Source organism: Aythya fuligula, chromosome 3 (genome assembly GCF_009819795.1).
Source record: "Aythya fuligula isolate bAytFul2 chromosome 3, bAytFul2.pri, whole genome shotgun sequence".
Lineage (NCBI taxonomy): Eukaryota > Metazoa > Chordata > Aves > Anseriformes > Anatidae > Aythya > Aythya fuligula.
The window spans coordinates 87,785,689-87,800,562 of record NC_045561.1 but is presented as its reverse complement, the minus strand read 5'-3'; the positions used below and the strand labels follow the sequence as shown (position 1 = coordinate 87,800,562).

The following is a 14,874-nucleotide window of genomic DNA, read 5'->3' as shown; positions in this document are numbered from 1 at the left end:
AAAAGGAACACAGATCCCAGGAAAATAAATAATTCTCAGGCAATACAGAGCACAGAGATATTACAGAGACACAATTTACATTCCTCTTGGAGGACTGCATTTAAATACCTGTGAGCAGCGAATCTACTATTACGGTCCTGACTGTGATGTGAAAGGAGAGCAGGGAGTCCATGCTTAGGCCTTTTTGTCCCACCCTTCATTTTCAAGCTCCCTTCTCCAGCAGGAATGCCATTTCAGCAGTTACTTGAATTCAGCTGGAATTGGACATGAATCAAAGTAACTTACTGAAATACGAAATGAGGAGCACGGTTCCCTGCACACCTCAGACAGGACTTTTGTCTTCTACATAATCACAATGTTACACCCATTTACGCTGGCCCAAATAGATGCCCTTACTACTTGTCTCCAAAACCAGTGCTACCTCACTCAGATGTGGGCTAGGAAAAGGTTTTGCCTTTGATCTTGCTTTCACACTGACAGAGATAAAAAACAATCATTTTTGCATTTGGAATCTGACTTCTAATACTTTATATAGAACAATTTATGTGTAAAAACTTTATTCAGAAGGGACACGTAAGATAATACTGTCATCAGCATAGAACAAGTGACTACATTTTCTGCCTAAGCAGGTATCTTAGCATTACAATATCCCAAGGCTTTTAAGAACAGGAAATGGATTAGTGTTCATCTTTCAGTAATTGTGTTCAAACGCACTAGCAATTCCTGAATAAACAAATTTGAGACAAAAAAGAGATTACTTTTTGCAAACAACACTAAACTAAGATGTGGAGCTCGTAGCCAACAGGGATCGCTGAGGCTGAAAGAATGCATGAGTTTAAAAATGGAAAAAAATCATAGAGAAAAAAAACAATTTTAACTGTTCTTTCCCACAATCTGTTGATGGCCACTGTTGGTGACAGGATACAAGGCTAGATATATCTTTGGTTCCGATCCATAATGGTAGTTCTTAAGCTAACATACACCATTAACATGATTTTGTCACAGTTTTATTGATGGAGAAACTTCATACATTTATTTGCATCTTATTCATAAATACTGCTTCTGTCAAGGAAATTTAATACATTACCTATAAAAGTATAATAAGGGATAAAAAAATTAAGGGATACATTTTCACTCAAACATATGCATCTTACCATTATTTGTGATCAGTTTTGCATTACTGTATTTATTATCACTTGCTTCTAATACAAAGAGGCGATACTGTATCTTCTAAGAGGAAAGTGCTTTCCATTTCTATAAACATTTTGACTAGGATTATTTTTTCTAAATACTGTGGTATCATCTTGGGTAATACCTTGTCTAAGAGGACTTGCCTTTCCTTCATAAACATGGTTAGAAATTGTCTACAGGTATTAGGTTTGTATCACAAATATGATCACAAAAGGCTGTTACCAAGTTGTCTGTAACAGTACTTCTACCTTTTGGTTCTCCACATGGCCTTTACTACTCCCCCATGCTTCTCAGCCATTGGATAAATCACTACCACCACAAATTTCAGGAAAAGAAAGGTACACAAAATAATTCAATTAAACAGATATAAATTTTATTAAAAAATTAAAAAAAGAAAGAAAAAAAGAAAAAAAACCACGAGCTGATTTCTATTTAAATATATTATATCTCCCTTGACTTACCTTATTGGATCATCCATCAAAATTATACAAAGCTTATAGGGTCTGTAAACTTTCTGGTTCTAGTACAGGTACAGTACAACTGTAGATTGTTAGAATCATCCTGGAATAATTAAAGGAGGCTTACACTAGGTTAGATGAAATATTACCTATGATTACACAAATACCTAATGCATCAGGCTGCTGTAAACTTAGGAGCAGGAAACTGAGGAGCTGACCAAGCCACAGAACAGCTCCCAAAGGCTTACGGAAAATATTTTTAGCATCCTTCAGGATCACACCTTTAAATAGGAGCAACAGACACCAGAAGCTTGGTTCTGCTCCCAGACAAGTGCACATGCTAACTCTTCTGATCTGAACAGTCTGCAGTGCATACCTCACGTATCCAAGCTTTTAGCCTCTATGCCAACCCATCCTCAGGTACCGAGGCACAGTTACGTCCTAGCTAGTAGGGTGCAGAGCTGTAACTAATCTTAAAGTGCTGTATTTTTGCATGATTTGTGCAATTGTCCTCATTTGCACGTGTGCACTCAGGTTGTCAAGTTGCACATTCATACACCCTCACTGTGGGATGGGTAAAATCAAATGCACAGGTGTATGAATGTGCACGCTTCTCCCTCAGCATCAGAGGCTGTTCAGATGTACTTGTTGGGAAAGAACCCCTACATGGGAGGCCCCACTCAATTAATACGGGACTAGGTCAGATTCTGGTAAAACATGGCCAAAATGCATTGTAATAGAGGTACGCAGAAATCCCTGAATACTTAAGTGCACAGCAAGACTTAAAAAAAAAGAAAAAAAGAAAAAACAAGAAAGCAACAAGTTTAATAATGAGCAATTGTCCTGACTTTCTTTGCACACATTAATTTTCTGAAGTAATGCTTAAATAATTAAGCGCTGGCATCTACAAGAACACTTGGAAACCTGAAAGCCTTAAAAACTAAGGAAACTAAGGAAATCTTAAAAACTAAAGAAAACAGGGCACTTCTGGCTGCTAAGGACATCATTCTGTACTAAAACTCATAGAGTGCACTCACTTGATCCCCACAAATCTCCATGGCACTCTACACTGTGCGACTGCTCTGCAGTGAATCCTTCTTTCAAGCACTTAGAAAATCAGGAGAAACAACTCCTCCATGAAAATAATGGTAAACCCTCACATTTTACACAGAATTTTTTAGCTGAAGTTGAAGTGTCCCATGGGAGTAATTCTGTTGGTACAGCTATAACACAAAGGGTACAGAAAGCAGAAGGCCATCAGAAATAAAAAACGTGTCTTACCACAAAGTTCTTCAAGGCTAATTGACGTGTCACTGCTATTCTCACTTCTATAAAAAGTGACAGAATTATCCTGAATTGGGGATTTTATTTTTTTTTTGTTTATTTTATTTTTTAAGTTAATAAGGATAAAGGTTTCAAAGTTATCAACTGTATTTTAAGACACACTGGGCCCTTACTGCAAAGCCCTGCCAGGTGAAAACAAACAAACAAAAATAAATGAATAAATAAATAGACAAACAAACAGAAAAAGTAATTTCTTAGATTAAGTACGCAATTACAAGTGGTCAACCAGCAAGCATATATAGGTGAAAGCTGTGTCACAATAACATACTGCAGAGAAATATTTTGGATGTGCATCCCAAGAGCTTTCTGGTTTAAGAGCTATGGGTTTCTCTTTCTGTTGTTGTTCAGTAGTCAAAAGACGGAAAATCTCCTGAGATCATCTATGTTCAGTCAAATTACAACATAAATATAACACCCCCAGTGTCCCCTATTCCAGTTGAACACTATGTAATTTAAAAAAAAATGGTTAACTTCAGTATTAAAGTCTAGAAATTGCAGGTTCTGTATAACTAGCTACCTTACGGTTATGTTCTTCATGCACAGTGTAAATTTTCCCTATGCCATTCAAGAAATAACTATGTTAAACAATGCTATTAAGTTGGCAAGGTTAGGCACTCGAGATTTAAAAAGTCAGAGGCAGAACATAAAGCTGTCCTCCCTGCGTGTATGCGTGGGGTTAGAGTCTTTAACTACATGGACCAATTTTATCCAAGCATTTTCTGTCCCCTTCTACTCAGGTCAGGTCCAAACATGGAAGTGGTTTAAGTCCAGGGGAATTTGAAGGTAATTCTCAGCACCAGCCTTTGTTAAAACAGTGGCTGGGGGGGAATTCTCTGGGACATTTCCATTCGGACAGACTTAATGCCTGTTGGAGCGACCTGGGCTACCCTCAAAAACACAAAACACAAAGCCAGAAACAACTCACAAATATGATGTCCCTTTCCTTATAAGACAGCACAGAAATGGAGGAATGTGACTTTCCACTTCCCTGCCTTTTTTTTGGATGGAAAGAGTTTAGTTATTGTCCATAGGTACCCAGATCTCTAACTACAACTCTGTGTGACCCCAAGAAACAATACTAGCCGGGGAAAGCAAGAAGTGATGTACTGCCATAATGGGAACTAGTGACACAGAAAAATATAAGACATCTTGTCTATGCTTTGAAACCCCTGAAGACGTTGTCATTTTGAGTTACAAGACTTGAATCAAGTCTTGCAGCACTCTGACACTCAAACTGTAGTCAGGTACTTGCTTTATAATATTTCATCAAAAATACATTAAAGGCAGTGGATTATATATACATTTTAAAATAGAAAATACATATAGAAGTTTTAGACTATTTTAGGACTGTAGAAAGCATGGGTTCTACCTGCATTATTTTTTAATTCATACAATTAACTCGCTGGGTAGTGTCTTGCTAGATTGAATGGCATGAAGTCAGCAGAGGATGCTCAGGGAAAGCAGATGGTCCTTAAGTAAACAACTCTGGGGAAGATCTTAATTGGGAAATTCCTATCTGTTGGGCTCCAGTCATGCTAGCAGGCTGGCTTTTCTCAGGTTTCAGCCCATTATGAAAATAGCATTAAGCAGTGTGAAAGACCTCTGATAGAGCAAAGGGAGGAACAAGACAGCTGGAATCCCTTTCTCTCACAGACCAGCATCTGTGGGTTCAGCATTGTACAGATCTCAACCAAAACTGGCCAAGAAATGTCCAAATTCAGTTACGATCCAGCTGGACAGGCCTCGTGACGGTCTCTCTGATGGCTTTGATGCTTAAGCAGTACTTTGCTGTGAAGACACTGCTTTTGAGCTGTTGGTGGTTGATTTCCAGGGACAGAGGCTTCACAGGTGCTGAAGCCAGCTGGGCCAGCTGATCAACAGAGTGCTTTCACACTGAGACCACAGCTAAAAACGATCCCACCTCACCTCAAGGTAGCAGAAGTGGCGAATGAGTCATGAGAAAACTTCAAAGGGACTAAAAGAAGTTTAAAGTGCATCTTCCCTTGTACCCAAGAGCTGTGGATACAGTTTCACTGTAAGTTAAACTTTTATTTGATGTAAAGGATACCCAGCTGCATAAGATATTTTGCTATCTATTACCTAGTGTCTCAGACAAGGGTGCTAATCTATGGTAAAATGCTGTGCAAATACTGCCATTAACATAAATATAGTTCCCCCCAAAAAATTTAAAATCTGCTAGGGAAAAGCTTTGCTCTTCAAAGAATTTCTAGCCATTTCATAAAAAGAAATAAAAATTTAAAGCAATGTAAAAGGAATATCAGAATTTTTAAGTTTCAAGAGTTTCTATTTCTAGTAAGTTTTAGGTTAAAAAAAGAAAGATGAATGTAATGGAATAGCTATTTTTTTCCTATGCAATCTGTCTGGAAAAGATAATGAATTCCTAGGCTTTGAACGTACACAATTATTTTAAATAACCATACTTGATTTTTATCTGATAAACTGAGATTAAAAAAGGTAAAATTCATTAACCTAACAGAAGTCTAATCTGATGCATTCACAACAAGCAAAGTCTCATGAACACTTTATACTAGATTTGATGTAAATGTTATGCAAAATGAAAAAGTGATGAATAATTCGCTTCATTCATTATGAAACAATGATTTTTAACCTCAGACTCATGATTTGAGGTCATCCTTAGTTTTTGTGGTGGTCTCCTCTGAAAGCATATCCGTATCAAGGCTATCTTGTACATCTGCTAACGTGCTATTTGAACAATTCTCAGTGTCACATAAATCTTTCTCTACAACACTTGGATGACTTCCGGAGTCACTGTCCATACTTTCATCCTCTTTTTTTGAATGAGGAGCATCCTCCTTTTTGTCTGAAGTATCATGAGTTTCTTCTGGTTTTGAAAGCTGACTAGTATCAGGATCACTGTTCTTTTCACTGCTGTTTTGCTTAAGAGCATCACAGTTCATTTCTTGTTCATCCTGCTCATTTTCTTCTCCACTTTTTGTGAGTTCTGCCTTTCTTTCTTCAGTTGCTTTACTAGTTGAGCTTCCACTCGTGGATGTACTCTTAGGCTCTTTCGGCTTCTTATGCTTAGAAATGTAACTACTGTGAATAGAAATAGGAGATGCTGGTTTTTTACTTGTTTTGTTTCCCTCCGACTTCTGCTTTTTTGGGGGTCCCCAGATAAAATGCTCTGATGGTGTGTAATGTTGCTGGGCAAATCTCAGGAGTTTTCTCCTTTCTCTTCGGTCTCTAATAGTATACACAAAATATTCTAGAGCACTTTGCTTAATATTGGGAATGGTATCTTCGACAAGAGCTTCATGGAGAATAAATTTTACCAGGGGAGATTTGAAACTCTCATATCCAAGTTCACCAAGACTTTTCAGAATTCGAGTGATTCTCAAGTAGTTGTGTTGAGACCTTTGGAAGAAAAGGTTGAAATAATTCCATTGAACCAGAAAAGAAAATCCTTACAGAACTGGAACTGCAATTCCTCACTCATTTTTAATCATTCAAGACATGTACTTCAAGGATTCTGTACTTTAATTTCTCACAGCTGATGAAGCTTGCTAGTACCTTCTTTGTGAGGATGTTGGAAGTGAAAATTAGTGTCTGCAAAAGGCACTGAGGCAGTAGATGAAAGAAAAGCACTGTGTACCAATTTTGATTCCTTCTACTGTATATATTTTTCCAAGGAGAAAGCAGTCATTTTTATAAAACATTTTTCTTGTAGTGTATTGTAGTCATACAGCTACAGAACATGATTCACTAGACTACACCTTAGCCATTTAGAAGCTGTGTCTCCACTCTAAGCTAGCTACCTACATTACTTAGACAGACAGTCCTGAGAGGCAAAACGGGCACCCCTGGAGAGCAAGTCCTTCTATCATAACATATATCTAAGATAAATGGAATGAGTTATCTTCTGGAAGTTTTTCTGAAATACTATTTCTTCATGAAGTATGCCTAGGTGAATAGTGAAACCGAAATGTCTGAATTTCAGATGGCCAAACTTAACTAAAGAGAGTCTCAGTTCCTGATTTAAACTAGCATAGCTGCTCACTGATATTATTTATAGTGAGTAGCTACACACATATAGTCACACACACTTAAATCATTACTATATATAATAATAATAATAATATAGTAATTACTATGTAAGAATGTGCAGTGCCTTTCATTTGGGCCTCCTGAAACTGTCTTTTATCTATGGCCTGAGCCTGAGTACATACCTGTCAATTAGCTCATAATATTCGAGTGAAATTAGTGGTTACTTTCATTATTCATTCACATTTAGTCATTAGCAATTCTACCTTAAGTAACAAGTTTTTGTTTGTTTTCTTGCAGTATTTTTGTTTTGTCCAATCTTTAGCTCTATGGTCAGAGGTATTACAAAAGTGATTACAAGATTTGAAGAGAAATTTTGATACAACTGCATTGGACAAAAATTCAGCGCAAACTCAAGGTCCCCACAATGCCAAAGGATGATGACAGATGGCATTTTGCTGAAAGCTGGGGGTAAAGTTTGACTTAATAAATGTCTAAACCTCTCCAGTTAGGCACTGCTGTTAAAAAGTATTAAATCCAACACGGATCATGTTTGGAGAAGGGAGGGAAATCTTTATTACTTAGCTTCTATACAGCTGTGGAGAACTTGATTTTTCTCAAGAAGAAACGTGATTACAAAATAAGCATCTCATTCCTCGTAATTGAGAAGCAGTGCTTTGGGATCAAGTGACAATGCTCTCAGTAGCAAGACAGACAAATTAGTTTGGAATTGTGATCTTCTTCAGCACCATCTGAAGTTGTATTTGTGGGGAATTCACTGATGTCACTTAGACTGCTAACGGGTGAAAAGCACAATCAAAAAAAGGGGAAGGAAGAACATCCACATACTGACACAAACCAGTTACAGACTATTTCTATTCTTTGGAAAATATATCTTCCTTTCCCTAGGAAACAAAAGGCTAAAGAGATTCTATGGCAATTCTAGAGTGTTGAGTGGATGTCATTACTTACTCATTCAAATGCTGAAATCTTTCTTGCCAGTTAGCAGCTCGGGCTACGTTTCCAGTTTTATCAATTAGTTTTATTCCAAAAAACTCCAACATCATTTTGTAAGCCAAAAGGAATCTTCTAATTGCTTCCTTTGTTTTCTTGAACTCCTAATAAACAAAGAATATATCCAAAATTCTTAGTGGCACTGAAGCAAGAACTTCTGCATCGCATAAAACAACTCCACATAATAAAAAGTAGTTAGGTATCAATATTAATATGGTTTGTTTTAAGCTCAACTTGTATTACCTCAATTTCATATGTAGTTAGTTCTTTAGCATAGAAGTTCAGACCTTGTTCCCTCAGTGGGAAAAGCCTGTTAAAAGAAAAAGCACATTACAATTTCCAGCATATAAACACTGAATCAATGCAATGCTTTGAAACAGAAAAAGGTAGTAAGTGACCGACCACTGTATGTAAGTGTGGTTATGTTCCAGTTTCTCATAGTCTCCTTTCCATTTATTTAGGACTTCTTCAATGTAAACCCCTGCATAAAAATAATTGGGAAACTGTTAAGTAGCCATCAACATCAGCTTTCAGCTACATGAAGTACACGCCATATTAACACAGTGACAAAATACAAACTTTTTTCTTTCACATCCTATGTAAAGTAAGGTCTGTTGCAAACGTTAATTTTAAATTAAAAATAATTTAGTTACTGAAACTTAATTAAAGACAAGAGTTTCATCAAATTTCAATACAAACAAAATCAACTGACTTATACCAAGGTACTTACCCGTACAGGGTATGCAACAATAACCTCTGAAAAACACGCTTTTCTGAACATCTCATGTCCTAGATTCCTTTAGCACCCATTGACAAATCACTTATGCAAAATACTAAAACACAATCACCTGCCATTTCTTTAACATGAGAAAGCTCTGCATATATATTGCCTTAGTATTACACAGTCTCAACACTTCAACAGATCTTTTATTCCAGGAATCCTTCCAGCTATAAATAATAACAAGATTTGAAAATATTTTGCAATTATCTGTGGCCAAAAGAATTGATGTATTGAATATTTTCTGCTATGAGTCCAACCTTGGGGCCAAGCTCAACAAATGGGAATTTCAGCTTTTAGTAGTCTCAAAACAGTTGTGGGTTTTAGTCAGTTTCTCTCAGAAAGACAGTGAGAGAAAAAGGAGACAAAGCACACACAAAAGAAATCATTCTTTGCACTGAGACCATTCAGTCGTGGGCCAGGGCATCTCTTTTCCAGGCACCGTACAAATACACAAGAGGAGGTTACTTGCTCCAAAAGCTACACAATCTCTTTCCATGAACGCACAACGTTAGCCTATTTCTACTCAGAAACCAACAATATTTTACCACCGCAGCACGGCCTCTCCCAAAGTCAAATAGCACAGCGGCAGCCCAAAAAGCTCAAAGCCCCATGTAAATAGTCTCCTGTTGTACATGACATGTTGTACAACTCTATTCCTGCCCAGTGAAAATTTCTACCTCAGTCCCAGTGACAAGAGCTCACCTGCTGCTTTTCTTCATACAATGGAGAAAGAAGCCAGTCAACGGGGTTGCCAAGAACATGGGATTTACAGTGCATGCAAGGCTGGAAAAGGCTAACCTTCTGGAATACCTCCTGGCTAACCTTCTGGAATACCTCCTTATTTTTTTGCCTTTTAAAGGATTCCCCCCACCCCAAACCTTTTCAGGCTTTCAGTTTCAGGTTCACATGGTCCTCAGTACCTTTATCTTTCTTTCAGTTCTCTGCGTAATGCTTTCTCTGTTACTAGTAACTCACAGATTCAACTCCTCTTGCCAAGCTAAAAACAGTCTTTAATATTTGCTTGTGGATATCTAGATAAAGCTCAAGATAATTAAAACAGAAGCCTTATCTTTCTTTCGCGTTACCTGATTTATCTTTTTGATTGCTGAGGTTATTATCACTATCTTGCCTTTAAGCAGCTGTTACTTCCAACCTTCCAGGCTATATTGATGTCTTTACACCATTCTGTATAATATTCCATCTGAATTTTGATGTTTTGCACCTCAACATCCTTTTTACCAGCCTTGAAAAGTACACTGCTGACACACTTGTATCTACCCTGAATGCTGCTGCTAAGATCATGTTTCTACACTACACCTTTTTTTAAAAAACACTGACTTTTTTGCTTTGTGTTCTTCCATTGTGAAGCCCTTTTCTGTAACATCAAAGAAAAACTACATGCCTTCATTTTCAAAGTCTTTTGTGACCCGCCCCACCCCACCTTGTCACAACCCATGCGCTGCCATGAGACTGATGCCTGCCTCTGGCCAGCCCTCAACCACAGCCTCCACTTCTCATTTCTTCTGTATTCAAATATACACTCTTGTATTTCCTCCCAAGCTGTCCTCGTGCCAAGAGGATCTGTCTGCAAACACCCTCAAAGTAACCTCCGCCTCATTCTTTCAAAACTCTCAAAAGAGTATTTTTGATCGCAATTTTTTTTTTTTGTCAATGGCTAAGCTCTCATGTGCCAAGACTCCTGTCTATCATTCTAACCACTACTGTTTTATTGTCTCTCATGCTTTGACTGCAGACAGATGGAGAAGCAGAAGGGGACAAGAGGATAGCAAACTCTCTAGAGCCAGGTTTGTCATCTTTCAGCTCTTTCAGTATTCATGCAGAACCTTGCATGTGAGGGTCCTGCTTCATTACCAGAACCACCAGGGGCTTTGATTATTATAACAATGATAATAAAATAATTTCTCACATATGAGGAAGTGACAGTGCATTCATTTTCCCCTCACACAGTGCTAGGAATAACACCCTGATCCCTGCCACTCCTTTTCAAGCGCCAGGAGTTTGCAAAGCATGGTGGAACAACTTTATCTTTGTTTAATAAAAGGCAGTGCCACTGCTCTAAATCCGTTGTGTAAACAACACCTTATATTACATCATTCTGAAAAATGCAAAACTTTGGCTTAAGCACAACTTGCTTATCAACATGTTAACTGATAAGCAACAGAGGAGGTTTAAATCACACTAAATATAGCCATACACCTCTAATTTGTCAGCACGGTAATTATCGCTACAGTTTCGCTTTGTTACTATAAGCGTCGAACATTCTTCTGTTATCACTACTATTGTCCCAGATTACTCACCATCGGGCTTAAAAGGGATTTTGTTTTTGTAAAAGCGGAGATTGCACAAGTCATTTTGGTATCGAAGATCCTTAAAGTTCTGCTGAAAGAAAGAAAACAGGACATTATCACCCTACAAAACAAAACAGAAAACACAAACGAAACAAAACAACCCACACTACAGAGAATACCCACAAAGTAACATTCTGCTCTCTGAACAATTTGAGGACAAAAATATTTCAACATTTTAGGAAAACTGGAAGTCACATGCATAAAGATTCAGCCCAGGTAAAACACTTTAAGGATGTGCCAGTTCCTTCTGACTGGTGCCTTCTACCAAGTCAGAGCTGCAAGCATAGCAGCACCCAGACTTTGGTCTCAAGGAATTTCCAAGAGACAAATAATATCAAGTCCAAACTTTATCCACCCTTATCAGCATTCAAGGCACACATATTTTCCTGGGCTCCTGCCATTATTCCCAGGCTTACACACCTCATGTGCTTGCATTTACATCTAGGATGAGAAGATGTTTCACCCCTCTCCTGCTAGTTTCACCCCTCTCCCGCTTAAATACATCGGACCTTTGCAACAGCTTTTTGATTACACTAATTCCTCATATTTATTAGGCACCATAAAGTTTAGGAATTTTTAGGTTGTGTGCTGCTCTCTACTAAATGGGGAATTTTAAAGCATAAAATATTCTTACTGGATACTGGTGTCGGTACTTGTATAAATCTCTTGCTGCATAGAAGCTTCTCTTTGGCTTGGCTGTCAGCTCAGTTCCATCACTGCTCTGAAACATTTAAAAAATAGATAATAACCATAAACAAACACACTAAATACTGAACCTGGGTAATATCAAAATAATTATTTTTCATAATGGATTTCAGCAATGTAAACATACACAAGTAGATGTACTTGCCTGCTGCCTGGTCAAACACCAGGCATCTCCCTGCCACATACTTCACACCACATACTTTAAACCTAAATCAAAAGAACCAGCCAACTAACCACAACAAAAACCACAACAAAGCCATACTTTTGGGTTTTGCTGAGTTATGAGGCATCCTTCCAATGAGGCTGAATTTAAACCAACAAGTTTACTGTCATTTCCAAATGTCAGACTTTGAAGTTAACCAGGAAGTGCCAACAGAAGACAAAACAAGTAATTGAACATGAAAGTACAGAGACACTTTGGAAACCATACTATCTGCAAATACTATCTGTCGTGTGCATGTTGTGTTAACTGCTATCACTAACGTCCTATGGAAGAAAATGAATAGTCATAGACAAGCTAACTTGCAGTTCAAATACCTTCTTGAACCATTTTCTATTATTCATTTCTCAGAACTTAAATCCTAGCAAGAAATACCACTAAACACCAAAAAAAAAAAACCCACTCACATAGAGAAAATATACTCATAGGAGACCCTGTACTGAACCCCAGATGCTTTGAAGCTATGACCTGAAACAACCAGAGTGTATCAAGGGCAGTGGAAACAATCCCACTGACTTGACAGCACACTTGAAAAGCCTGCACTTATTGAGGAAAATGAAGTAGTAGTCTAGAGAGAATTCAGCTTGCTAGCGACCACTTCATGTTCTTCAACATTTCTTCATGCCTGTACCGTAACTAAGAGTTTTGTACGGGTTAGTTCACTAAAATAAGTCTCTACTCTAAAACCAGTGACCAAATGAGGGAACTCCTTGCACTATACATACAATGGGCTGAAGTGAAGTCGAAAAGGGGGAAATTCCCTGTGACTGCACTGGACATTCCCCTTTATAGCTGCACATCCTGCTGCTTATTAAGATGATGTTATTGGCGAGCAAGCACCTGTCCTGGAGCATCCTTTCGCAAGGCTATCTCTGACCACACCTACAGGCGAAGCAGGCTGCCCTGAGCACGCCGTCCCTCCTGCGTGAGGTACCCGGCAGCACCAGGCTTTAGTTATCTATTGCCATACACCTTGCAGAAGCGGATAAAACACTTACACCTATTTAATTTTGCACTATGGCAGTGTCTGAACCAAACACAAATGAGGTACATCCAGCAGGCTAAAACCTGGCCCCAGCTGGTCCCCCATGCCTTGATTCCTAAATTCCGTGAGATTATTGCCAAAGCAGCCCTGTAAACGCTTCAGGGCCAGCAGTTTCGGCAGAGCACCCCTTTATACGCTTTAGGGCCAGCGTTTTGGGCCGTGCAACCCCCGGGGGCCAGCACGGAGCGCTCCGCAGCAGGCTGGGGAGCCCCCCCCGGCTGCCCTGCCCGGCCTCAGCTCCTCCACCCCCGGGGCTCACGGGCTGCCGAGGCCCGGCCGAGCCCTTCCCGGGGGGGCAGCGGGGCGGGCGGTACCTGCTCGGGGCTGGCGGTGTCGGCCTCGGCCCGCTCCGCGTCCCCCGGCGGCTCCCGGGGCCGGCCGTCAGCGGGCGGCTCCTCGGCGGCTCCCCCGGCCGCGCCCGCCCCTTCCAGGGGCCGCGGGTCCCCGGCGGGCTCCGGCGGCGGCTCGGGCTCCGAGTCGGTCTCCCAGGTGGAGTCGCAGTCCTCCACCGTGGTGGGCTCCTTGAAGCTGACGCCGCTCAGCAGGCTGCCCATCGGGCAGGGCAGGGCGAGGCGAAGGCGAAGGCAGGGCCCGCCGCCACCGCCACCGCCGCCTCCGCCGCCTCCCGGGGGCCGAGGGCTGCGAGCGGCCGGCGGCTGCCTACGGCTGCGGCATGGCGGGGCGGGGAGGCGGCGGCGGCGGCTGCATGGCGGCGGCCGAGGCTGCTCCGCTGCCGCCCGGCCACAGCCCACGGGCGGGCGCGGGGCGGAGCTGCGGGCACCGGGCGCTGCGCGGCTCGGAGGGGCCGGCAGCCCCCGGGAGGGGATGGGAGAGGAGGGGAGCAGGCAGAAGATGGCAGCCCCCTGCCTCCCAGCCCCCTGCCTCCCGTCCCCCGCTCCGCACGCTGCGAGCACACTGGGAGGGGAGGAAGGAGAGGGAGCTGGTGAGGGCCTGGAGCACACACAGGTCCTGTGAGGAGCGGCTGAGGGAGCTGGGGGTGTTTAGTCTGGAGAAGAGGAGGCTCAGGGGAGACCTCGTTGCTCTCTGTACCTGAAAGGAAGGGGTGGGGAGCTGGGGGTCGGCCTCTTCTGGCAGCTAACCAGCGCTAGGACTAGAGGAAACAGCCTCAAGTTGCACCAGGGGAGGTTCAGGTTGGAAATGAGGAGATGTTTCTGCACAGAAAGAGCAGTTAGTCATTGGGATGGGTTGCCCAGGGAGGTGGTGGAGTCACTGTCCCTGGGGGTGTTCCAGGAAAGGTTGGATGTGGTGCTTAGGGACGTGGCTTGGTATTGGTGGTAGGGGATGGTTGGACCAGATAATCTTGGAGGTCTTTTTCTACCTTAATGATCCCATACCTGGGGAGATGGGACTGGACAGGGCAACAGCAGGGTGCCCAGCTACTTTCAGCTGCTCCTAAAATCCCCTCAAGTCTGGGGGAGAAGCTGGCATGCCAGTCAAAGGCGGATTTGGCAGGGACAATGGCAGTGTATTTTGTATGTGGCTAGAGCAAGTTTTTGGGATAGAAACACTGGCTGGAGTGAAGACCTGATGAAGGCTTAGCACATTGTTTCCAGTGGCTGCCCACACCCTCAGGATTAACTTCATTCCTAACCAAGATTATCAGGCTTTGGTTCACACTCGTGGAACTCTGCCTTCACTGAAGACAGCTCTGTGGTGTCTGCTATATTGACTGCTCCTATAGGGATGCACAATGATCAAGCCAT

The 14,874-nt window shown here is 41.3% G+C and overlaps 1 protein-coding gene across 2 annotated transcripts; it reads right to left on the bottom strand.

Moving 5' to 3' along the window:
- Positions 1-3,037: 3,037 nt before the first annotated feature.
- On the bottom strand, positions 3,038-13,739 carry OGFRL1 (opioid growth factor receptor like 1). 2 transcript variants are annotated; one of them, XM_032184818.1, is made up of 7 exons: positions 13,465-13,739; positions 11,815-11,901; positions 11,130-11,211; positions 8,433-8,511; positions 8,274-8,340; positions 7,989-8,134; positions 3,038-6,389 (listed from the first exon to the last, which is right to left on the bottom strand). In XM_032184818.1, exons 1-7 carry the CDS (start codon positions 13,702-13,704, stop codon positions 5,630-5,632), a joined length of 1,461 nt encoding a protein of 486 aa, XP_032040709.1. In that variant the 5' UTR covers positions 13,705-13,739; the 3' UTR covers positions 3,038-5,629. The 2 variants fall into 2 exon arrangements, with proteins under 2 accessions (XP_032040709.1, XP_032040710.1); XM_032184819.1 differs by having other exon boundaries at positions 11,130-11,208.
- Positions 13,740-14,874: the final 1,135 nt, after the last annotated feature.

Bases quoted from the DNA above. Each gene is read 5' to 3' on its own strand.
- OGFRL1 (XM_032184818.1), bottom strand. From the start codon at position 13,704: ATGGGCAGCCTGCTGAGCGGCGTCAGCTTCAAGGAGCCCACCACGGTG. The intron at 11,902-13,464 runs GTACCGCCCGCC...TAAATGTTTCAG, and splicing joins ACACCGCCAGCCCCGAGCAG to AGCAGTGATGGAACTGAGCT. The intron at 11,212-11,814 runs GTAAGAATATTT...TCTTTCTTTCAG, and splicing joins AGTACCGACACCAGTATCCA to CAGAACTTTAAGGATCTTCG.